Source organism: Xiphias gladius, chromosome 7 (assembly GCF_016859285.1).
Source record: "Xiphias gladius isolate SHS-SW01 ecotype Sanya breed wild chromosome 7, ASM1685928v1, whole genome shotgun sequence".
Taxonomy (NCBI): Eukaryota; Metazoa; Chordata; class Actinopteri; order Istiophoriformes; family Xiphiidae; genus Xiphias; species Xiphias gladius.
Genome location: NC_053406.1, coordinates 16,590,492 through 16,616,974, shown reverse-complemented (window position 1 = coordinate 16,616,974; position 26,483 = coordinate 16,590,492). Strand labels below are relative to the sequence as shown.

Sequence of the window (26,483 nt, the reverse complement as noted above, 5' to 3'; positions counted from 1 at the left end):
AAAACACCTTTTTAAAAAATAAGGAGACACTGCCAAACCAAATACTTACACAAAAGACTACTTGGATTACATTTTTTTCTGAGCTGACATGGGGAACAAGCCAATACTGACCAAAGTGTCTGTCAGCACAGCCGGGCCCAGTGAAACCTAATCATTTCAACGTATTGGTATCTATGTTTTGTTAATTATTTCAGTCTATACGACAATAAAATGTGGTTTGAGTTTCTGGCTGTAATGGCTGCTCATGATGCAGCCCAATCAAGTTGCTATTTTTGAACACAGGCGTGTACAGTTTCTTGAATTAAGGAAGAAAGGGCATGTTAATCCACAGATTACTCATTCTGTGATCTAATTTTCTTTTTTTTTTTTTGACCTTTCACCTCAGCTTTTAAATGTCTCGCTCTTAAAACGATCCGTCGGCGACTTCTGGTGCATCAGTGTAGGGGGTGGGACTGATGAGCACCGACGAGAGAGAGAGACTCGGAGGTGTGGGGCCGAAAACAGTCCGCTGAGCAGACGCGGCCGCTCCAACAGTCCCCGTCCCCAGGAGTTCATCGTGTGCCCGCCGACACCGGCAGTTTGAAAACGGCCGCAACCGGGGAGACTGGCGCCGGCAACGCGTCGTGTTTTACAGGCAAGGAGCCGGGGGAAAGGACGAAAGAGCAGAGGGACGGAGCCGTAACTTTTAAAATAGTTTTAGTGGCTGGTGGTTTTTGCTGCTTTTCCGGCAGAGTCACGGAAAGGTGAGTGGGAGCTAGTCACTAAAACCATGATGAGAGCACTGCTGAGAGTGTCACACAGCCCGACAAGAGGCGGAAAGGCACGAGTTTGCTAAAGAACGCGATGCCACCTTGGTGGAATGAGAGTTTTATGTCTCTGTATTTCGGAACGGTTACCTACCTGAGCACTAAGTAGCTTTTTTTCTTTTTTTTCTTTTTTTTTCTTGCGTTATTTCTCTTCACAGAACGATTTCAAGATTGTCTACAAGGAAAGAGCCCGAAAGAGAAGGGAAAGACCACGAATCATGTTTTGAGTCAACGCAGCATTATGGCTCTCACCGTACATCCGTGCCTTCTGTGTTACCAGACGATGGTATCAAGAGGTCAGGATTCCCCTTTCTTGTTTGGGAATTCCCTCTTGTGTTCACAGTGAGCGGGCATATTTCTTTTCAGTTAGTTTGACTCGAACAAAAGCATGGTTTCGAACGAATCATGTCACAGTACCACATGCAATGACACTCTCACTGTGAATGGGGACGGCAAGCCAGCAACCAGCATCATCATGTTTTTGGCCGGTGTGGCGGGGAACCTCCTGGCTCTCTTCATCCTCGGGGTGCACCAGAAGGAGCATCGCTCCAGGTCCTCTGTCTTCTGCATCCTGGTGACCGGCCTGGCCCTCACCGACCTGCTGGGTACCTGCCTCCTCAGCCCACCTGTGTTCATCTGCTACGCCCGCAACATGTCGCTGATAAGTATGGGTGGCAAAAGCCTTTGCAACCTCTTCGGCTTTGCCATGAGTTTCTTCGGCCTGGCGCCCATGCTCATCCTGTGCGCCATGGCTGTGGAGCGCTGCCTGGCCATCAGCCATCCTTACTTCTACTCTGTACACATCCGCCGCAGCTTTGCCAAATTTAGTCTCTTCTTTATTTACCTCTTCTCTTTGGCCTTCTGCCTCCTGCCATACAGCGGCTATGGCAAATTCAGACAGTACTGTCCCGGGACATGGTGCTTCATCGACATGGATGCGACAGGGGATGACCGGGCCAACTTGGTGCTGGCCTTCTCTCTGTCCTACTCCTCCTTCATGGCACTGCTGATCTTTGCGGTGTTTGTGTGCAACGGTTCAGTGATCGTCAGCCTGTGCAAGATGCACCGGAGCCAGCTGACGCGCCGCGGCTCAGCCGGGTCGACAGGGAGGAGGAAGAGGCTGAGTCTGGCCTGGTTCGGACAGGGGGAGGAGGAGATGGACCACCTGGTGCTGCTGGCTCTCATCACTGTTATCTTTGTGGTCTGCTCCCTACCGCTCACTGTAAGTTCCCATTTGACTTTCTCTCGGTGTATGTGTTTGTGTGTCACACAGACTTGATATTCCCTTTTCCAAAATGTTCACTCTCTCTCACTCTCTGGTTCACTACTGCAATACCTTTTGTGGTCTGTCCACGGTAATTCTTTTCAGCTGTTACCACTGAATCAGAGAGCAAACGCTTGATGTGTCATTTGGTCAGTTGTCGAAGAACGGGCTAGAAGTTAAAGCAAGTTGTTACTGAAAGTGGAACAGAAAAAGCGATTTTTTTATTTTTATTTTTTTAATTTATTTATTTTTTTAAAGTTGGCGCAGGAAAGGATTAGTCATTGTTTATCATTAGCATGGGTCCTGACTGGATGTATATCTGCACAGTGTCAGTAGATGTTCGAGTTTTCACCATGTAGTGGGTTTATTTGGCATTATAGCGTTTCCTGACCTCTCGTGCGTCCACGCTAATAACATAAAATCCTTTCCCCTCATTCTGTAATCATTATGCACACAGCTGGCATGCTGCGTTATGTGTTTATGTGCCTTGTTGGAGCTTCCCTAAGGTTGTGATTTGCTCTACTGGCTTCCTAATAAAAGGTTCGCCCGAAAGCGCAGCGATGTCACACAAGGCCTGCTGTCACTGTGTGCGTGTGCATTTGTGTTGTGCACTTGCCTACTTACTTACATATCCGTCCCTGTTTGAGAGGAGCGTGCTGAACCTCACAACGCTGGAGGACCGGTCCAGCCCTGCCGCTCCCAGAGGGCAAAGCTCTTCTGGCAAGGACTTCACAGTTAAGCCATCTGTGCCACTAAACATTAGCCAGAGGTCCTGAGAAAGGTGTCGCTAGGGAAATAAGAACCAGTTGGAGGATGTGATTAATGTGACTTATATAATGAGGGCATGCCTGCTTTCACATTAATGTCAGCCTTTTGAACAGCGGGAGTCTGATGATCGAATAGCTTACAGGAAGCAGTAAAAAGTGTGTGTTCATGTTTTAGCTCTTCGGCATCTACTCATTGTCTGGATCCAGATGGATGTGGTAACACTCAGCCTAAGGTTTTGACTAATGTGCGGTGCATGGCAATGGTATTTGCCCATAGTCGTGGCTGAAAGCGCCCTGGGGAAAGAACAGTGATGACGATATATACTTGTCAACACTCTGAGTAAGAACTTAGGAAACTAAAACCCAACTCTCCCACTGTGTTCTAGCCGTACAGTTCTCATTTATGTTTCACTTTAAAAAATAAGAATAAAAACTTGCAGTTTCAGCAAGACCCATGTTGCCTCAGTGTTAAAATAATTAGTAAATGCCACATTACTTTAAGTTTTAATTTTGGGATTTACACTCTGCTCCTCTAAAATAAATATTTGTCCTCTAAATGAATTTGATTATGTTACAAATCTGATTGATCAATATTCATATAATGGTCTCTGAATTAAAAGCCAGATCTGTAGTAAATCTTTCTGAATAATTTAAGACCCTGTTAGTAAGTCATCAATGATTCATGCATCATCTCAGCAGACGATTTTGTGTGTGTGTGTGTGTGTGTGTGTGTGTGTGTGTGTGTGTGTGTGTGTGTGTGTGTGTGTGTGTCTCCGTTTATGTGCTTGTTTGCTCATATGCATTCACATGCTTGTGGTTGTAGATGAAAGAACTGAGACTGTGGTGAAGTGTGTGAGTGCATCTCTGCCCCATATGTTGGTTCATGACTAACATCACTCAGTTTGCCGGAAGCTCAACAGATGCTGGCAAAAAAAGGCTGATTCTGTGTTCTTCTTAGAAAATAATGTTGTTTTATTCCCATTTTTTGCACTTGGCTAAACAATATTTTGATGCTTGGGCAACATTTTTTGTTTTTGTTTTTTAAACGTTCATGCCAATAAAGCATCTTTGAATTTGAAATTATGAGGTGTACATTTAGTTGATGCTGCTCTCAGTAGTGACACACTTCATACACAAAAATTTGCCAACACAAACCCTCCAGCATGCGTTTCTGGTTAGTCTTAATTTACTGAAAGCACTTTCATGTGACTGAATACACCTTAGAGAGCAATGCTTTCGAGCTCTGAAGTACGTGCTCTGTCTGCAGTGTGCCCTCTTCAGCAGGGACTGCGCACTGGTAGATGGAAAATGACTACTTCCGTCTTAAAAAGATAAGGAATTGTAAAATCAGAAAACATTAATTATTCCGTTTTTTTTTTAATCTAACAGGCATGAATAATGTTGTGGACTTTGTATTTACAGATCAAGTTTCACGATCATGTATTTGCTAATTGCTTTTTGGACAAAAGCAGATGTGTGGTGTGATTGTTTCATGAGTCCAGCGGGATTTCCAGGAGGGAAAAGTCCACATAGTGCGGTGGTTTGATCACCAAAGGGGTAAAAAAAACTCTGGAAAGCAGCTAATTGGGGTTTTTGGGGGTTTTTTTATTTAGTTTTTTTTTCCAAATTGGTTGGGGTGTGTTTCGTGGGCTAACGTGAGTTTAAAGAGTAATCCATTAGCTGTGAATGTTTGTCCTGTTCATTGTTACCTGAATCACACCAGCTTCCCAGGCTTGTCCTACTACAGCCCTGGCCTTGGATGATATATGTCCCCTCCTAACTGGTTTCAACCTACTGTACAAAACTGTGCAATTACAGTAGACAGCTGAAAAATATAAGGTGCCATTAAGCAATAGGACTTGGTGTGGTGAATGTTATCATGTGCAGCTGTTCTGTGACAGAACATTTGATTTGTTTGATGTAGCATGAAACATAAGGTCCTACTAGGTTTGTTCTAGGATGGGCTATTGACACATCATTTGAAATTAGGACCGTTTGGAATATATGGTTACTGCTTGTTAAACATTTTAAAATGCAGCTACAACAATACATCTCCAGCTAAAGGTTGGCATTTAAAGCCTCCTCCCCCAGTGTAATCAAACAGATTTAATTAGATTAAATGATATGAGGTTGCGCTACCCAATTGGACTACCTAATTTACAATAAAAGTGACATACATTAATTACGAATATAACACAGTTTTTATCGATAGCACTGAAACAGTAAGTTGGTTAAAATATTGTGAATTGACAACAATTCTGCTAATAAATGTCTTTGGGTTTAGGACTGTTGATTGGACAAAACAAGCAATTTCAAGATGTCACTCCTGGCTCTCAGAAATTGTGATGGAAAATTTTCATTATCTTGTGACATTTTATAGACTAAAACAACATATTAAACAAAAAAATAAAAAAAAATCAAGATTACTATATGGGTAAGCATTAAAGTTGCTAATCATTAGTTGCAGCCCCAATAGGACTTATTGTCCTGTCAGTTCATGTGTGCACACATTCTTGTGTGAATATTTAGGGTCAGAATTTCATGTGTCTTGACAGAAGGCTTTGCTCTGAAAGAGAAATTAGCACTCCTCCATTAGGCATTTCTTTGCTTCTCTTTGTCATCTTAAATTTATGAATCATCAAAGTTGCCTCCTGCGGGGGACAGATAGCTTGTTTGCGATGATCACCAGTATCCCTACTCCCTGCTGTTCCCCTGGGAACCACAGCAGCTGCCTGGGGGCCATATGTTGCCGGTCAATACCTGGATCAATAGAGTGCTGCACTCCTATCACAAGCTATTCACAAAGTTGTAAGAGGTTTTACTTCTAAATTTCCCTATTATCGTATCATTCAATAGTTGAGACTAGAAAATAAAGTGTTAACATCGCTCAGTTTGCTTGAATCCCAACAGATGCTGGCAAAAAAAGGCTGATTCTGTGTTCTGCTTAGAAAATAATGTTGTTTTATTCCCATTTTTTGCACTTGGCTAAATTATATTTTGATGCTTGGGCAACATTTTTTTGTTTTTGTTTTTTAAACGTTCATGCCAATAAAGCATCTTTGAATTTGAAATTATGAGGTGTACATTTAGTTGATGCTGCTCTCAGTAGTGACACACTTCATACACAAAAATTTGCCAACACAAACCCTCCAGCATGTGTTTCTGGTTAGTCTTAATTTACTGAAAGCACTTTCATGTGACTGAATACACCTTAGAGAGCAATGCTTTCGAGCTCTGAAGTACGTGCTCTGTCTGCAGTGTGCCCTCTTCAGCAGGGACTGCGCACTGGTAGATGGAAAATGACTACTTCCGTCTTAAAAAGATAAGGAATTGTAAAATCAGAAAACATTAATTATTCCGTTTTTTTTTTAATCTAACAGGCATGAATAATGTTGTGGACTTTGTATTTACAGATCAAGTTTCACGATCATGTATTTGCTAATTGCTTTTTGGACAAAAGCAGATGTGTGGTGTGATTGTTTCATGAGTCCAGCGGGATTTCCAGGAGGGAAAAGTCCACATGTTGCGGTGGTTTGATCACCAAAGGGGTAAAAAAAACTCTGGAAAGCAGCTAATTGGGGTTTTTGGGGGTTTTTTTTATTTAGTTTTTTTTTCCAAATTGGTTGGGGTGTGTTTCGTGGGCTAACGTGAGTTTAAAGAGTAATCCATTAGCTGTGAATGTTTGTCCTGTTCATTGTTACCTGAATCACACCAGCTTCCCAGGCTTGTCCTACTACAGCCCTGGCCTTGGATGATATATGTCCCCTCCTAACTGGTTTCAACCTACTGTACAAAACTGTGCCATTACAGTAGACAGCTGAAAAATATAAGGTGCCATTAAGCAATAGGACTTGGTGTGGTGAATGTTATAATGTGCAGCTGTTCTGTGACAGAACATTTGATTTGTTTGATGTAGCATGAAACATAAGGTCCTACTAGGTTTGTTCTAGGATGGGCTATTGACACATCATTTGAAATTAGGACCGTTTGGAATATATGGTTACTGCTTGTTAAACATTTTAAAATGCAGCTACAACAATACATCTCCAGCTAAAGGTTGGCATTTAAAGCCTCCTCCCCCAGTGTAATCAAACAGATTTAATTAGATTAAATTAGACATACATGATATGAGGTTGCGCTACCCAATTGGACTACCTAATTTACAATAAAAGTGACATACATTAATTACGAATATAACACAGTTTGAATCGATTAGCACTGAAACAGTAAGTTGGTTAAAATATTGTGAATTGACAACAATTCTGCTAATAAATGTCTTTGGGTTTAGGACTGTTGATTGGACAAAACAAGCAATTTCAAGATGTCACTCCTGGCTCTGAGAAGTTGTGATGGAAATTTTTCATTATCTTGTGACATTTTATAGACTAAAACAACATATTAAAAAAAAAAATAAAAAAAAATCAAGATTACTATATGGGTTGGCATTAAAGTTGCTAATCATTAGTTGCAGCCCCAATAGGACTTATTGTCCTGTCAGTTCATGTGTGCACACATTCTTGTGTGAATATTTAGGGTCAGAATTTCATGTGTCTTGACAGAAGGCTTTGCTCTGAAAGAGAAATTAGCACTCCTCCATTAGGCATTTCTTTGCTTCTCTTTGTCATCTTAAATTTATGAATCATCAAAGTTGCCTCCTGCGGGGGACAGATAGCTTGTTTGCGATGATCACCAGTATCCCTACTCCCTGCTGTTCCCCTGGGAACCACAGCAGCTGCCTGGGGGCCATATGTTGCCGGTCAATACCTGGATCAATAGAGTGCTGCACTCCTATCACAAGCTATTCACAAAGTTATAAGAGGTTTTACTTCTAAATTTCCCTATTATCGTATCAGTCAATAGTTGACACTGGAAAATAAAGTGGTATGAGAAAATCTCAATACCTCCAGGGCAGGTTTGTTTATAGATGCCTGGCAACTTTAATCCATAGCAGCACTGATGCTTTGACTTAATGATAAAAGGTTTCCATTAGTACAGCTACTGTGTCTGAGTCTTAGTCTGCAGACTGATATTGGCTTGTGTGTGTGTGTGAGGTTACATGAAAGGGAGTACAACAAAGATCCATAAAGTACATTATACTTCTCTGTGATTTAAAAGTATTACATGCATCAGAATAGTTGCTGTAGTGAGATTTACACTAAGTGTTCAGAAAACAATGTACCAAAAATACATTTAAAAAAATAAATAAATAAATAAATTGTTTACATTCAGTGTTTCCCACCAAAACACACTTTGTGTATACTTGAAGCCTGACAAACTTGCCGAATGCCTTTCTTTCCTGGAAAAAAAAAGATTTGTGGAGCCTTCATTGTTTTGTTTACATCCAGTGCCAAGAAGGCACAATTCCACATTTCTTGGCACGTTACCGCCACATGTGCATCAGTTGAATAGCCTGAGTCTATTGGCATGTCCGCATATTGTGTCACCATGAGCATGTGTGCGTCTGTGGGCATCCTTGTTTGTATGCACCAGACGTTCGTAAAACAGAGACCTGCTCTTAAAGACATTGCTTCACAGCACTACTAGTGGTCAAAAACTCCACAGGGTACCGTTTGAGAAAGTATTTTTTGGTGTCAGAGCCAGATTTTCAATTTGATTGAATTGGTATATTTATTTAGAGGTCCACACCCAATACTCCAGGATTTTGCCCGTTTTTATGCCTCTACGCCGGCAACAGCTGTGGCCGGAACGTATTTGGGTTTTCTGTCTGTCCCTCCCGTTTTCGTGACCGCGATATCTCAGGAGCTCCGTGGGCGAATTTCTTCAAATTTGGCTCAGTTGTTCACTTGGACACAAGGAAAAAAAAAACTGATTACAATTTGATGGTCAAAGGTCAAAGTCACTGTGCGTCACAGAAAACGTTTTTGAACATAACTCCAGAATGAATACGCTAATTATGACAAAATTTCACACAAATGTCTCATAGTATTAAATAATGGGGCAATGACATTTTATATCCAAAAGGTCAAAGGTCAACTTCACTTGACAAAATCCTGCAAAAACACTTTTCTGGCCATTATTCAACACCATAACTCAGGAAAATAAGGGGAGATTGTGACCATATTCCACATTTGGTACTGAACTGGGGACAATAATCAATGCCCATCTTTAAACTGTGGCAATTTTATAGCTCATGTGTGCTGCCGGGTTGAAGATGTGTGTGTGAAGCATCCACGTTTTAGAATTTGTAGCATCCATATTCATCCATATTTGAAGCATTGTCTATTTGACTTTTTTTTTTTTTTCCCCTCACAATGAACTCACGCACTAATACAGTGCACATACATCAGAACGAGAACAACAGACCTTAACAAATATTCTCCAAATTAAGACAGAATGTTTTTCTCTGGAAATTAATTGAAATCATACATGTCAATATAGTGGTAACTTACATTTCGCCAAAAAATACATGTAATACCTTTTTATTAAATTCTTTCAAAGTCTTCACTCATATGAGTCTGGACAGACATGGATGTAAACTGCAACTTGACTGGTTGGCGGAGGCATACAACCACAAGGCGGTAATTCTGGTTTATGTTTGAAGTCAAAATAAAATGTACCTTTTTTTTGATTTAGTGACTACTAGACTCAGATGGATCTTGGTTGCCACTGGTTTAAGTGCATTAATGACTTTGACATCAAGTCTGGACACTGTCCTTCTTGCTCCCAGTCCTGCCTTCTGTTGTCTGCAGCTAACAAATATAAATTAAAATGCAATGAAGAAAACAGTCTCTGTTTCATAAGCACCATTCACAGAACATTCTGTGATTTGGAAAACACAATAGCTCTGAGCAAACTGGGCAAGAAGGATGGTTGCCGGGAAGAAAATAAGCAACAGCAAGTAGCTCTGACCCATTTATAGTCACAGGACATCAAGCCATTGAGAGGTAGTGCAAAAGGAAACCACACTAAAATGAAAACACATGGAATGAAGTTTGAAGAAAGTTATGTGACAGAGCTGAAGGCGAAAGATTCTTCTGTTTGAGGATACAAAAACTTAATTGTTCACCTGTTTATGAACTTGTAAAATTCAGAAAGATTGAGGAACCAGTTAATGGAGCCATATGAAGACAAATTCTAGATGAGATCCCACTTACAACAACTTAAACATTAAGAAAAATAAGACCCCGCCGGATTTAACCTTCCAACTAAATCAATGTTAGAATCGTTCCAAAATAGCCAGGATCTCATAAGTCTCTCGACAGGCCCGGTCAAAGCCCAGGCTTGAATGCCATTGAAAATATGCAGAAGGATAGCAATACATGGACATTCCCGAAATACAACAGGAACCAGATTGAGTATATCAGTGTGGAATCCAGACAATCCAGATGTATTTTTGAGGGCAGCGGGTTATACATGACCTCTGTGTGAGTATGAGGTGTCAGATGAATCCACACGTCACGGGAGTGGCACGGTTATCGACGTAAAGACCCACATGCTGTGACATAGTCGAGATAAGTTTTATCACCCAAACTGTTATTGTGCTCAAGGTGCTCCAGGTGCTGCTGGGAGATAATTGTTATTGTGAGCTTTGTCCAGGTTTCTATTAAGGAAAGATGATGCTCTGTAATCAGCAGCTGGCTTTGTGGACGGAACAATGAGCACTCCCTTTCTTGTTGGATGGATGCTAAATCGTGCAGTGAACATATCCTCAAAACAGATTCAGGTATGTGCAAACATTTACTCTTGTTACTGTCACATCACTGGGCTGCAGGCTTGCTATTCCCGGTCTTCATATCCTGCAGTTTTATCCGGGTGTAGATACTGGACGCTTCAATGTGTTATTGACGTGTGTGGGGGCTGGGGGAACATGGCCCTAGGCTTCAGTCGGAGCACAATAAGGAGTGAGTAGCTGCGAAAGAGATTTTTAATGGCTGAGGTATTCTGAGGCAGAATGATAAAAAGAGGTTAAACGCAGATGTGGATAGCCGTTTGGATATAGAAGAAACAAAAGCGGCAGTAATTCTTCCAAGATAGATGTTTTTAGTCATCCAAATGAAAATAAATATTCATGAGTCAATGACCCAGTAATTCAGCCATGCACTGTAGTTTGCCTTCTTCTTGTAGTTAAAATAGATCAGGCTCCATCCTCTGCTGTCTCATGTCAAACTAACTTTAATGGCATCAGTGGAGATTTTGACTTAAACCTTGATCAGCTGATTTTCTGGCCATTTGGGGGCAGCAAAAACAAGCTGCAAATACTAATAGATCATCGCCTTTTAAATTGATATAGCGGGCTTGTTAGCAAACAGTTGCTTATTTAGTCATCCAGCTGATATGGAGCAACATTAGCATTCACTTGAAGTCGTGTTTCTGGCCACAAGATGAATGTCAGTGCAATGTTCGCACTCTTCTCGCCATGTTTTTCGGTCTCCACCAACTCCTGATGGAGATATCTGGCTCCTTAGCTCCGAAATGCTCCACTGGTGTTGGGCATGTAACCCACAGCGAGGTTTTAGAGCTTTTTCCATTGAAATCAGCCGCATACAACTGAAAACGAGGCTATGACATCGATGTGAGTGAACCAACACAGTAAAGTTGTGGGCCAGAAAACCAAAACAAACCCTAACCCTTTCATAGTTTTGGTTTATTGTTAATATAAAAATCTTGATTATTTGTGCTTTAAAAATCAGTCTCACATGTTTTAAAACTCTCCCTATAGACCCCTCCATTCTCATATTGCCTTGTATTTTGTTAAAACCTGAATTCCCATACTTTGTCTATAGAAGTGAAAACAGTGAATGTAGCCCTTTTTTTTGGATTATTCATAATGTGTCACAGCTTTGATGTAAAATCTGGGGCCAAATCATTGTGGATGTGAAATTAGTACAAGGATACAAGGGACAATGACACTGCAAGAGAGAGCAACATCACTTTGTGTGTTCACGTGTTCATGTGTAATGCAGTTTTATTCTCTGACCCTTGACCCTTTTATTATCTTACCTCTTCCAGTCAGACGGCTTACCGCAAATGTGCCGTCTCAGTTGCAGTGCCCATGACACAGCCATTGTGTGTTTATGAGTAATTGACATTGTCAGTATTTGAGGTATTGCATGTAATCTAATTTTTTGATACATACATGATTTAAAAAAAAAAGAGATGTCTAGGTGAGTCAAAATTTGGCTTGTAATGTCAATCATTGTAATACTGATGGAGAGAAGATCGTGGTATCAGTCGGGACACAGTTATAGTAAATTAACACTTAAAGATTTTGCTGTGTACTGTAAAAAAAAAAAAAAAAAAAATTGTACAAAATATCTGGTGGGTTTGTCTGGATAAATCTCTCCAGGCAAAAGCAGAATCTGCACACTTGTAGCAAAACACAGCTTCATTTTGTTTTTTTGAAAATTGGACCTTAATTGGATCATCAATTACTCTTGTACGTCATATATTTGAGGGGTTTTTCAAAGATTTTTGTTCCTGACAAACATCCATGTCAGATTGGAGCAACAGATAATTAAGTTACCACGGAAACATAATACTGTCCTGCTATTCCCCATAGACTCTACTACTCCAATAGTTGTATAGCCCACATCTAACAGTTTATTACATTGACTAAATAATAAAACTTATTGATCTTGGTAAATGGCATTAAATGGTGCTAGCTTGCTTCTTCAGGAGATGAAGAGCCATCAGCCCGGAATAAATCTGTCTTCTCCAGTCGATATCATTTGTGTGATATTGGAGAGATGGGGGTGTTTATTATAGGTAGTCTTCCTTCAAATGCTTCCATTTAGAATACACTTTTTTAACCACCTTCTTTAAAAAATTTTATTTTTAAAGATTATTTTTGTTCCACTTTTCAGGCAAATTTAATATAATTTCTCAACACACCACACTGTATTTTCTTTTTTGTCAAATTGTAAGCATAAGCACAAAAAGCACTAAACATGCTTGAACTGATGAACAGTACAGTGCTGTTTTTTTATATGAATAATGCTGTCAATCAGAATCTTTTCTTATTTTATTTTTTTAACACCGTAACAAGACTGCATGACTCACTCATGTACTATAGGAGGGCTGTGTGCTTGGTGACTGTTGTCAATATTACAGTGTAAAAAAAGAGACAACAATGAGACAAACAACATAAAGATGAATGAAAGGACTTTGCTTACAGAAAGTGAAAATGATTATTTTCTTCTTCTTCTTCTTTTTGGTCTTTTTTTGTCTTCTTCGTCATCATCATGCTTGTTATTTTAAGTCTATATTTATAGACATCATATATACTATTAAAACCAGCAGCTTTTGGAATTCTTTCATATTCTTTGCTGTGTCCCAGATGAGTTCATCTTCTTTTTCCTCCTTGTATTTTCTGTATTTTCAACCTTCCTCCTTTGCCCTCCAGTACTGGCTGAGGAAATGAGGAAATGTGTTTCCTGCTGATCTGCTCTATTATTAATTTTTATGCAACAGAAGCTTCAGTGACTATTTTCCCTCTTTTTGTGCAAGGCTCTCCTCTTTTTGAAAGAGACAGCAACAGACATTGGTGTGAAAAGTCACAGGTTGTGTGTAGGTTGTGTACGTGTGCCTAAATATGGTTTATCTGAGAGGTTGGTTGAAATAATCACAGCAGTTGCCAAGACATACAGAAAATACTTGTAAATCTTTCTCATGCACAAAACATTATTTAGTGTTTTCCATATTTGTCTTCTTGGCTTCTTGCCATTTGTGTCCACAGTTATTTGTCTATCCATCAGCACCTTCACTGTTCGCACAGCATTGTGTGAAATGCGCTCCACACCTAAGTGTAGAGTTTCTCAGCCTTAGGGTTGGGACCCCTTGGGGGTCACTTGATAGGCAGACATATACAACAGGTATAGCCGTAGTATGATTTCTTAATAATCAATTTTGAGTTCTATTCATACTTTTGAAAATGTAATACAAGAGCATACTATACTAAAATTTACCAGACTACTTCGGGATCATTAGACTCACTTTGACAAAGAAGAGGTTTTGATTAAACAGATGTGATTTTTAGTTTGAAGAATTTTCTGTGATTTGTAAATCGGAGTTAACATTGGATGGAGTTCGATAGCATTTTTAGCATTCAAATTCAAATCTAGTATTAAATCAACTCAAAAAAAACACTTACTGATTCTTGTTTTGTTTACCTTTCAACATTTGCAAGTCACTAAAAGCTAAAATAACTACAACTCAAAGATGTCTAATCCGAAGGCAAAAATACAGCAGCTTTTAGAGTCATCGTAACTAATGTTCGAAACCTGTAGCTGTGACTTGAAAATGAGCTGAGCAGCATAATATATTAAATGTTACTTAAATGTATATGACAAATTGTTTAAGATATTGAACTGGGAGAATCTTAAATTTACATGAATAGTAGCCAGTCTGTTGCTCCCTGTTGAAATAAAAAATACATAGTCTTTAATCCATCATCTTTAATCAGATGACAAATTAACGTGGTGCACTCTTGTGTGTGATTTTTATGTTATTCACTTATTCAATGACAATCTTACTAGGTTGGACCTAGTAGCATTTCCATATCACTCAACATGACACAAGGCTGAACTGAATGCTATCAGATTCATGTTGAGGCTGCAGCAGTAACACAAAGTAAAACATGCACAGAGAGAGAAATGCGCATCTTGTTTGCCTTCTAAGACCACTGCAATAGATGTATTACTTGTCTTCATCTCTTACGCGCAAAGAAAATAAACAAAACACTGTAAAAGATCCACTGTTGAGGAGATTGTTCTCATATCATATCAGTCTATTAAAAGTGGCGCAAGAGAGGTTAAAAAAAAACCCCTCATAAAATCAAAGTAATAATCTGACCAGCATATTCTTTCTATATATTTTAATTTATCATTTGTGCCACTTACTGCATGAATCCATAAAAATCCATGCAATATCTAACTTAACATTAATGTCATTTGATGGTTTTGAACTTTAGAATTTTTATAAAACAGGTAACAGAATTCACTGTCAACCACTGTTTAATAATGAAATGAATGCGAAAACGTATCAGTGGATTCACTTTGAGAAGTGGGATCAACTGTTACATTAACTCTGAAGCGTCACCAGTGTACCAATGACAAAAAGCCATCACTTAAACAGATAGATGATGTCAGCAATGTTATACTTTCCTTGTCTGAAAAAAAGGCTTTAGTGTGTTGTGCTTTTCACTCACAAAAAATCTTGGGCTAAATGTCAGCTGCAGAGACCACAATAACGAATGAACAGACCATTTTGGCCATTAAGGAATGAATGTTAATCAGCTGATCTAATCTGTTGCTGGTGATGTCTGACATTTTAACCAGTGACAGTTGGCTAATAATTAGGAAAACAAGTGAGGACAGAGGAAATCAAAAACGTATCAGTGGATGCACTGTGAGAAATTGGGACAACCGGGTTATATAAGAAATCGGTTAAGGTCTGAGCTTATAATGAATCCGGGTATTTTACCAGCTGGATAGCGGATCCAAAATTGAACCTGCTATCCAAAACATCCCTAGTGTTGACTTAAAAATTGCATCTTCCAGGAAATGTAGGTACAGATAGAACAATAGGATTCTTGTTTCATACTCCACCTCAGTGCCAGTCTCAGAAGATATATGACCCAATAAAAATTGGCTGAGACACAGCGGTGAAAGACAACACCCTCACATCAAACAAACCATAAGTGAAGCAGAATGCAGTTATCATCTGTTGTTGTTTCGAGGGATGTGTGAAAAAAAGAAAACTGCTGACATCCAGTTAAATAAAAGTATGACAAAACACTCAGCCACATCCAAGAAACATTTGAATCATTAAGATGACATGAGATGAATGCTCATTGTGGTTAATCTCAATTCTTTCACCATAAGAGGAAAAAAATTGTGAAATAAGAATCCACCCACATGCTTTCATAATTCTGCCTCCGGGCATGATGGTGCCTGTTCGTGGCCTTGCCGCTGTCCAGCTGTGTCGGTGTATCCTACCTGTTCTCTGTGTTGCACTGTTCACTCTCCCGTTTGTCAATGAAGGACATGCTGCTCAGGTGTACAATCGCCAAACTCTCCTGTTCACCAGAGAGTCTATGGTGGATCATGGTGTTTGTACTCCATGGATTAGTTTCGTCCAACCCTTGTCGCCGCTGTTTGTGTCAGTGGCCGGTGTCAGTCTTGGTGGTTTGCAGCAACAGAGCTCTCGCAAATACGGGAAGAGGAAAAGGAGAAGGGCCGCGGCCCAGGTGAGGCTAAGACAGCGGCACAGTTCACTTCTGTTAGGCTTTGGTGTGTATGCTGTTACTCCACGGAATAGTTTCCCCCATCCCTGGCTGGGAATGTCAGACTCTCCTTTCTCCGACCTGTCGTCCCCAACTCTCCTGGTGAGAGGATAGCTTCCCCCTCCCCAAAGAGTGGAATATACCTGCGTGATGGAGAGACTCCCCATCATCCGTGTCATTTACGCACTCTGCCCTGGGGTGAGCCCCAGAATTCCCCTATTGACAGCCGGGTCTCTACACCTATCAGTATGGCGCTGCTGAATGCTTGCTCAATAGCAAACAAGTCGTTTGTGCTAAAGGATCATGTCTTTTCTAGGAAATTAGACTTACTGTTCCTGACTTTAATATATTTTAATCTACTGCCCACCTGCTCGAATGGATCATTTTTAACTGAATTCACTGACTTTTTTGTCCTCTATCCTTATGCTATCCAGATTTATCATCGCTGGTGTTTTTTAACATTCATGTTGATGTTACTAACAGTTTCACCTCTAATTCTATTAATATTACAGCGTCTTTTAATCTCACTCACCATGAATCAGGCCTAACACACAACAGAGGGACCACTCAATGCCATACAGGGCGTCAATGTGAAGACTACATTATAATCTGGACCTTGTTTTTACTCTTGGTTTGAATATTGATTCTTTATTTTCTGAGTATTTGTTTTATACTGATCTCAATTGTATTGTATTTAATTTGTCATTGTTAATCTGGATTCTTACCTTGCCACTGTATCATTAGCTCTCGCATCCCTAACCACCTTTCTGGTACAAAATTTTGTCCCACTTTCCATGTTAACTCTGATATGCACAGTGATGTCCATTACTTAGTGCATGATTTTAACAATCACTGCCTTTCAGCATTTGATAAAGTGGCCCCTAATGTAACAACTTCCTTTCTTTCTTTTTGGGCAATATTAATGACATCAGGTCAAACACCACCCCCAATCTCTCGGCCTACAATCCTGAAGAGATTCTCTCCAATAAAACTACAAGACCTTACCTACTAGGTCAACCATTTTAAATCCTCCTCTTGCCCCCTTGACATCTTACCAACATCTCCATTTATTGGCTCTACTGGTTCTGCTTTGCTGTCAATAATCAACAATTCTCAAATCTGGTAGTGTCCCTGCTCAATTCAAACAAGCTGTTATTCAAACCTTGATCCCTCTCTAACCCAAAACTACAGGCCTATCTCCGAGCCACCCTTTGTGGGCAAAATTTTAGAAAAAATGGTTGCTAAGCAGCTCACACCTGCAATAGATAAGCATAATGTCCTATATAAGTTTCAGTCTGGCTTCCGCTGCTTGCACTCAACAGAAACTGCTCTTGTCAGATTCTCACAACATTTTGATGCAAGGTGAAGCAGGAGAATGTTCCTTGCTGGTGCTGTTGGATCTCAGTGCTGCTTGCGATACTGTAAACCACCGTATCTTGGTTGATAGACTTGAGCAGTGGGTGGGTATCTCTGGGTCAGCCTTGTAGTGGTTCTCCTCCTACCTTTCTGATAGGAATTTTCTCATTTTCTGTTGGCAGTTCTGCCTTCTCATCTGAAACTCTGTATTGGGGTGTGGCCCAAGGTTCAGTCATTGGTCCTGTGCTGTTCGCCTTATATATGCTTCCCCTTGGAGATCTAATAGGGCATATAAAGGTATCTCCTATCACTGTTATGCTGTTGATATTCAATTATATATCTCATTCAAGTCTCAAAAAATAGCCAAATTTTCAGTAATAAATACTTGCCTAAATGTTTTAAAAGACTGGATGGCCGCTAAATGCTGGAAAAAACTGAGATCTTAATTTCTGCCCCTCCTAGTGTTGTCCCTAAAATAATGGGCGGTCTTTGGTCTCTCAGGTTGTTGGTTAAATCATCCATAAGAAATCTAGCTGTCACTATGGAGCCCTATGTTACCATCATGCCTCTACGGTCTTCTGATCAGGGTTTGCCATCGTGTAATTTTTCTATTCAATCTGTTTTTTATTATTATGCTTTATGTTTGTATCTGCGTCTTTGTTTTTATCTCCGCTTTGAAGCACTTTGTGATGTATCTGCTCTTGAAAGGTGCTATATAAATAAAGAACTTACTTACTTACAAAATTGAACCTTTAATGTTGTAACTGAATCACTGAGTAAAGGAAGTGTGAATGTTATCTGGGTTTTCAGTGGAGTCATAAATTTCCCCTTCTTCCACAAAGTAGACTCCAACTGGCATCAGAAAGGTTATGAATCATAGCATTTGTGCCATGCTGTGGCTTGGTTGGGTGTTAACTTTTCTGTCACAAGTAGTATCAGATTTATCAAAAAGTGATCGAACTAATAAAGTTTGAAAACACAGCCAGCTGTCAGCCCAGATTTCTGTTGCATTAACTGATTATTCCTGTATGTTGAAACAAAAGACACATTCTGCTTTTTGGTTTAACTAATTTTCTTTTTTTTTATTATTTATTTAATTTTTGCAAACAGGCTATTATTGGATCTTTTTGGTGATCTTTCCCAAATGTTTTTCTGCTTTGAAGTTCAGCCTTCAAAGAGTGTCTCAGCTAGATAATTGCAACCAGGCACCCAGTGCAGATTCTGCAGTTTAGGGTTTTAAGGCCCAGGGAACCATAGCTGATGTTTCCAGAACCCTTTAAATATTTGATGGAAGAATGAGGGAGAGGGAGAGAAGTATACTTTCACAAGCTTTAATTATTGTCATTATTTTGAGTTTGTCTCAGTCAAAGATGCAATGAACATTGTCCGTTGTAAACTTTGTGCCAGCAGCAAAATGCTTTCATCCGTGAAAAATACAACATCTAAATTATTGAAGCATCTGATACAGCATCACAGCAATGTGAAACTTGTCAAAAAAACACTAGCGCTGATAAGGAGGCCTCTACTGCCAATGATGCACTGCACTCCGGCTAAACAACAGAAACTGGATTTTAGAGCAGGAAACGTTGGTGGAGAGACATTACGTGGACAAGGTCTGAAGTGGCTCGTCGCTGGGTATATCATAGAGGAAATGTTACCTATATCCACAGCTGACTCACTTTCATTTCAACGCATTGTAGAGAAAATACCCATGATGAGCAATGTAAAGCTGCAGCAGAGATAGACTTTACTCGCTACCTCAAGAGAGAATGCAGGAATCTAATTTGAAGGCCATACAGTTAATTGGATCAGCAATTCCACTTTGGAGTGTAACAAGGCCGCTATAGCACGCTAAAGAATCAGAGGCAGGCACACATTTGATGTTATTGGCACAGCGATAGAACAAATTAATTCATCATATGATAAAACTTGGCAAATTTGTAGCTTTTGTGACAGACAATGCATCAAATTGTGCCAAGGCATTTAAAATATACCAACTTGATAGTTTAGAGTCTGACTCTGAACTGGAAGAAAAAACTGTCAAGGATGTCACTTTAACAGCCTTCTCCAATGAGACTGGTGGTCAGTTTACTCTTCCCCCACATCACAGCTGTGCATTGCATACAATTAATCTAATTTCCACTGGTGATACTGAGACATATTTGGATATTGGATATATTTAATCGATCAGCAGTTGCATCAGAAAATGTGGAGGAAGTAAGCTGTAGAATGCTACTGGCGCTGTCATCCACAAGGTTGGAATTCCTTTTACGAGGCCATTTCCAGAATCACCGAAATTCCCACGAACGAGCTGAATAGCCTGTCTGTCAAACTGGGAATTAAGTGCCTCAACAACAAGGAGTGCCAATTCCTGCGGGGGGTACTGCACTGTTATGAGGCCGCTTACAGCAGCATTGGACATATTGCAAGGGGATAACCAACGTTCAAACTCCTGGTGTCAAGGACACTTGCCCTGAAAGACCCCCTCTCTAGGATGAGAGCTGGCCTTCCAGATGTCCTTGTGAAGATATGCCTATATTCCTTAATCTCTTATCTTTTTGCAAATTTATTTGGGCAGATTTGTTGAATTGCACCATTCATGAACAGAGAGAACAGATTTTACTGCAAATTACATCTATGATATTGATCCCACATAGGAGGAAGGATGGCCAACATAAGAAATATTACAAATGACAAATTAAATATAGTAATATAACGAGTAACATAACTAATCACTTTTGATACCAAGTCATAAGTAAAGTAATATTATTTTTAAAGGATTAGTAAGTAAAAAGTAACTTATTAGACTTCCTGAGTAACTTGCCACACACTGCACATTTTTTCTCCATACTTGGAGAAAAAAGTGAGTTCCTCTTAGGTTGATTTACAGTCTATTTTAGGTGTCAGCAATTCTGTGTAGGAAGCCTCTGTGCACCAACCATAATCCAGGTGTCCACCTCTGTTGTTCAAGAGTTTGCCTTAGATGCCTCTTTACTGCTTGAGCCCCATCTGACGCCAACCCAGCAGGCAGGCTGGGCACAGGGATTTATGGACCTGGCAGACCAGTAGGAAAACTCAGAGTTGGACGTTGACCAGGGGTGAAGCTGGATACCAATTGTCCTGACAGAGAGATGATTTAGACAAAACAAGCCGGCCGACTTTCCCTTGAAGATGAAACTTAATCATTCAAGCACATGTGCAGTATACTTACCAGCATTCAATGGTTGTAATGGAAGTACTTTGTGGTTGTCTCTAATTCAGGTAACAACATAAAGTGGAAATGGGTGTGTTGAACTCTCTCTGAAATACATAAACCTACAAAGTTTGTTAGGGGTATATTTAACCCATGGAGTGACTTAAATCTACAGTATTATGAATAAAGTGGTGCAGCACACACCAAAGTCAGCCAGGTGTTCAAGGATGCAATCTTCCTGTATTTAACCAAAAACTATGTTATGATATGGCTGTCACATTAATTCATACTAGTTTAATAAAGTGTATCATGCCATGTTTGTTTTTTAAATCCCCAAAACAAAAACGTCTATGTGTGTATGTTGTAGTCACATATTAATTTGGCTGTGATTTGTTGCTAGAGTCAAGTCTCGGAAAGTCATAAATCTGCAAGCTGGCAGTGTGTGTTAAGACTCTTTTCCGTGTCTAATATCCTGCTGATTTTTATGTCCTGTTACAGTACATATTCTGTTATCTTTGCTTAAATGTCAAAGAATACTATCTAGAATATAAAAGCACTAAAAATCAGCGGGACATTTACAGCAGAATTTAGTTCAATCAGAAACTCGTTTTCAATATTCCAAGCAGTTGAAGTATTCATTCCAGGCTGAATTTGAAGGGCATAATTTCAGTCTGTGAGCAGTACCATAAAGCTGAATGCAGTTAATATCAAATAATATAGTCCTCACATGGACACCCTGTATGGCATTGAGTGGTAATTGATGTTTTTACTACAGAAAAAAAAACACGCATCCAAGCATCCAATGTCACATTTTTGTTCGTCATTGTTGTGTGCAAACACATATCAAGCCAAATCAAAATGCCCTCAACTGCCACATACTGTCTTTCAATAATGTAAAATTTATCATTTGCTAAAGTGATGAAATTAAACACTGAAGTAGCTTGGGGTGATGTACATCTTGGAATTCATCTGGTGTAATTTGAGCAGACTTTATTAGCATTGTCGTAAAGGTAGCGAGCCGCTAGCAATAGCAGTAACACTGAATTGAATCACATGAACAGCAAGTAGAGCCACAGTAGAAGTGCCAGTCTTAACTTCTAACAATGCTCCACCATTGAGATGACATGAAATTACCATATTTTCCCGGAGAGCCAACAGCTTGGCCTATATTTTTTAGTTTTTGCCATTATTACTACATGTTAGTATATGAGTTGTTTTCTGAGGAAGTCAGAACAAGGTGTTGTCCAGGATGACAAACAATACAAGCAGCCAGACATATACATAGGTCTCCTAATATGGTTGAATCACCAGTTCAGCCACATTATAAAAACCTTTTGGTCAGAAATACATTTTTGGTTCAGTTTTGGTATCATGGTAAGTGGTTTAGTGGAATAAAGAGTTTATCTAGGAATTTACTTAAAACCCATCTGGCCCCTTGTATCACCTATGCAGCTAACAATGTTAAAATAGATGTTATCACACACCCCAGATTCAGTAATGAAATTGTTGTCATAGAATGATGGATAAACCTACAAAAATAATAGGACCCAGGTTTTAGAGCAACAGTATTATTTCAAGTAGATGTTCTTCATTGCCGATGAAATGTATAATTCTCAACTGTTGGCTAATGACACGATGTAGTGCCCACATGGCTGGGTATTAGAAAAATGGGATGTGTCCAAGTGTCACTCTGTGACAGGATGTGTGTCGCAACCAACTTAAAATTACGTTTAAAAGTGAAACTGAACACAAGTATAAGTCAACAATAATTCAAAATACTGCATTCAGTTTGAATTCATGACATAGTTCTGAAGTCTTTCAAAATTTCAATTTCAAAGTGCACAGGTGGTATCATCAATAATTCACCACCAGCAGCATCTAATAGATACAGAATAGACACAGGGCTCTGGCAGCTTTATCTCTGTTCAAGAGGAACCTGTTGAGTCTCTGTATGTTGCAACACCTGCAGAACGACCAGTGTCAAACTATTCTGAATTTCTACACATCACCCTTTCACAGTTCACTTCCTCTTTGGTGTTGCTTTTAATTTGCCCCACATTCTTCAACTTACATTATGATAATTATAAAGTCTGTAGACATATAGGCTATATCTTTTATTTATTCTTTTTTTTTTTTTTTTTTTTTTTTTTTTTTTTTACAAATTGAGTAAAAGGTAAAATTGTAATGCCTAAAACAACATAAATGATTTATAGGAGGAAGTGTGTGAGAGAGAGAGAGAGAGAGAGAGAGAGAGAAAGCGCTTTGCTCACTGCTGTAAACAGTCCTCTCTGAAACGCCAGTAATATCTGCACTGTCTCCTCTCATCCCTATGTAATGATCTTGCAGTGAAACAGGATCAGGAAAAAAGAGTTGGGAAGAATCCTCCAGGACCATGAGATGGAAAATAATGGGCCATAGATTGTAGACATCCATTATGTTACAGCCCCAAAGAGCATCTTGTGTGTCTCTGCCAGGATGTATCTATTTACATCAGGCGAACTGGGTCCAGATGCATGTAGATTCTAAGTCAGAAGGATATTGAAGCAGTAGATAACATTATATAGACCTAAAACAATTAGTTGATTAATCAATTTACAGAAAAAAAAAAAAAAAAAAGTTCCAGCCTCTCAGTTGTGAGGATATGCTGCTTTTCTTTCCCGAATGTGATAGTGAACTGAGTATGTTTAGGTTTTGGGCTGTTGGATGGACAAAACAAGCAATTTCATGATGTTACGTCTGGCTTTGGGGAATTGTGACAAATATTTTTCACTATTATCCATCATTTTATAGACAAAACCTCAAAAAAAATCTGCAGATTTAATGAAAATTAAAATTGTTACAGCCCTAAAATGATGTCTGCTCTATTTTTGAGGATATTTTCTCACTAGTTTATGATTGAAAAAGCCTTTTTGATGAGTGACAAAGACAGGTGAACAGTCTAGCTCCCTTGATCCAGTATTTCTACGAGTCCAGGTACAGTTTGTAAAGCAGTGAATGAATGAATGTGTATTCGTTTGCACATGTACAATGTGCAGTGTATTTACATCCTTCTGCGAAGGTACTTTATGCATCTGTTTATACAGTGCATGTGTGAACATACTTGCTTTTGCTGGAGTTATATATCTGTAAGCATGCTCACGGTATGTTCCTTCAGAGCTTTCCTGCATCAGCACGATTCTCTGTTCTTTTAAATAATCACCCCGACCTTTGCCTGCTGTATACTGTTAACGACAGACTGATACATTAATATGCTCCTGTTTAAGGAGAGCCTGACATTTCATCAGTTTTGGCCCTACAGCCTGCAGCACTTGGAGAAGACAGCGAGTGATTTGTGTCCCTCTCTGCGGGGCTTGAGGTCTGCTGAAGGGACCATAAGAGGCAGGCTGGCATGCAGGAACAGGAGCAAGGCTGAGGGTGGTTGTGTGGAGTGAGACAACAAGGGCAAGGATAATAGCAGAGCGTATGAGAATGCATGTCTGTTTGAATTGTTTCTGGCAACGCTGCATGATGAATAAAGTGTACAATAACTGCATGTCGAGTGCAAGAGACATTTGTCATTGTTTGTTAGTGTGTTTCATGCCAGTAGGCCTGAGATTTATTTTTACGAAAATTATTGATTCAAATAAAAAAATTTTGCCAGCATACGGCCTGTTTTTTCGGTCATAAGCCAAGATATTTAATGGTGTTGCTATTGTTTTCATCAAAAGTTAAACACTTTAGCTGTTATTTTCAAAGCTTTTGAAACATTAATTGGATTCACTGCTTCTTGCATGTACTGGTTTCATTGCAAAAACACGAAATAGATCTGTTGCACCGGTTCTTCATAAGCTCAAACATAGCCAAGTAATAACCTGTGTTTTCTAAGTGGATATTTATGCATCGCTAAATTCAACTAAACTTCATGATTATAAATAAGTCTAAAATGTTTTTCTCCATGTATGGAACTGTATCCACCTGTAATTTATGGAAGTTCTGTTACAGCTTGTGATGCTAAAGTGACTTTGTGTTTACAAAGGGGATTATTTTTTATTGGACTATACTAAAGATGTTTCTTATCAAACAGATTTACATATTACTAAAGTCTTTACTAGCTAAAATCCTCCTTAACTTCTAACACAATATAACAAATCACTGGTGTAAAACTAGTTAGTAGTTACTAAGAACTTAACACACAAACCTAGTAATGGATTTATGGATTGAGGGTGCCACACAGTCCTGGAGGTATTGATTACATAACTTGAACATAAGACATTTTTAGGTTAATGCCACATCATTATGCAGTTGAGTAAAGTAGCATATGGGGGAAATTTGAAAGAGGTCGCATTAGGTCAGATTGGGAAATATTTGGTGGGTTTCTTGCAATCACTGTTGCAATCAACTGTTATAAAATAGAAATATGTTATCTTGCAAAAAAAGGAACAACACACTGCCTCTAATGTGTTTACATAGCAATTCTGACTGTATGTGTGTGTGTCTGTGTCTGTGCCTGTGTGTGCCTGTGTCTGTGAAATTAATACGAATCCGACAGTAATTCTGGCAACATTGGTTGTGCAATTCAATAAAAATTCACACAGCCTCAAGTAACATGACTTCCTGAAAAGTTGAGAACATCTGGATGTTATTTTGTTCAACTTTGGACTGTAACTACATGTAGGATGACAACACTGTTCCGGGCTTTTGACGATTATTATGCTATTGACCTCAACATCTTAGAAGCATCACAAGATAATTGCTGCTATTTTGGATTCGGATACAGTCAGGATCATCCTATCTCTGTCTTTCTCGTAGGTGTATTTGTAGTTCAATAAGCGACCAAATCCATGTGAGTGTAGCCTGTTAATGAGCATGAAGAGGACATAGTCAGCCTTGTGTCTGGTCCCTCTGGTAGTCTGGTGTGGCCTGACTCTGGACTAGCTCCCTCTGACTTTCTCTCCAGTTTATTAGTTTTCAGTCCAGGCCCTAGCAACAGGGAAACATTTACACCAATGCACAAAAGCATTCGATCACCACAAGCCATTAATTAGGCCACTGTTTGTTGGATAATTCATGGAGGAAATGGAGAATTGTTGATAGAGAAGAGGAGCGAGGTGACAAAGATGCTTCCTGGGCCAGCTGCTGCTTCTCTCTCTGCGTAGGATGAATAAGGAGCCAGCTGCTGCTGTCTGCACTGCCAGTCTGCAATTTGTCATACCTTAAAGGTCAACGCATGTGGAATTGTCTGCATCTATATTCAGGACACTTTGTACCTCTGAAAATTAAAGTCGTACTCAAAGTGTGTACAAGATGAACCAAGATTGCAGCTGACACTGATACTAAACATGCGGTCGTGTTCTTATCTGGTTTTAAGACGAAAGTGCCAACAACTCCATCATGTTCTGCTCTTGCAGAGGTTTGTATCATGTTTGATCTGGCACCATCAGGCGGACAAAATGTTTAATCTTGTGGGATGACAAGTTACCAAAACTGTTCAGTAAATAAGTTCCCTGTGAATATTATTGATTAATATATATTTTTTTGATTAATCAATTAATTGTTTGATCTATAAAATTTCATAAATAATGAAACATTTCCATCACCATTTACCGGAGGCCAAAGCAATGTCTTCAGTTTGCTCATTTGGTCTAATCAGTTGTCCAAAAAGCCATATGTAATCAGTCTATAAGCAGCAAATTGTCTTATCTGTGATGGTGTAACCAGAAATTTTTAATATTTTTCTATAAATATATTTGTATATTGTATAATCTTCAAGTCTGTGTAGCTTTTGCCTTGTAATCAGGCAGCAACCTGCTGTTAAGTGTGACAATAGCAAGATACAATGGTCAAATCTCCAAACTATTGTTTTTCCGTAATATTG

At 39.3% G+C, this 26,483-nt stretch overlaps 1 protein-coding gene across 1 annotated transcript in view; it reads left to right on the top strand.

Annotated features, from left to right (window-relative positions):
• Nucleotides 1-6: 6 nt before the first annotated feature.
• ptgir (prostaglandin I2 receptor) overlaps nucleotides 7-26,483 on the top strand; it is a 30,588-nt gene continuing 4,111 nt past the window's right edge. Inside the window, exons 1-3 of the mRNA XM_040131039.1 lie at nucleotides 7-167; nucleotides 386-743; nucleotides 965-2,028. Of these exons, the coding sequence (XP_039986973.1) occupies nucleotides 1,195-2,028 (834 nt within the window). The 5' untranslated portion in view covers nucleotides 7-167; nucleotides 386-743; nucleotides 965-1,194. The remainder of the gene's footprint in view (nucleotides 168-385; nucleotides 744-964; nucleotides 2,029-26,483) is intronic.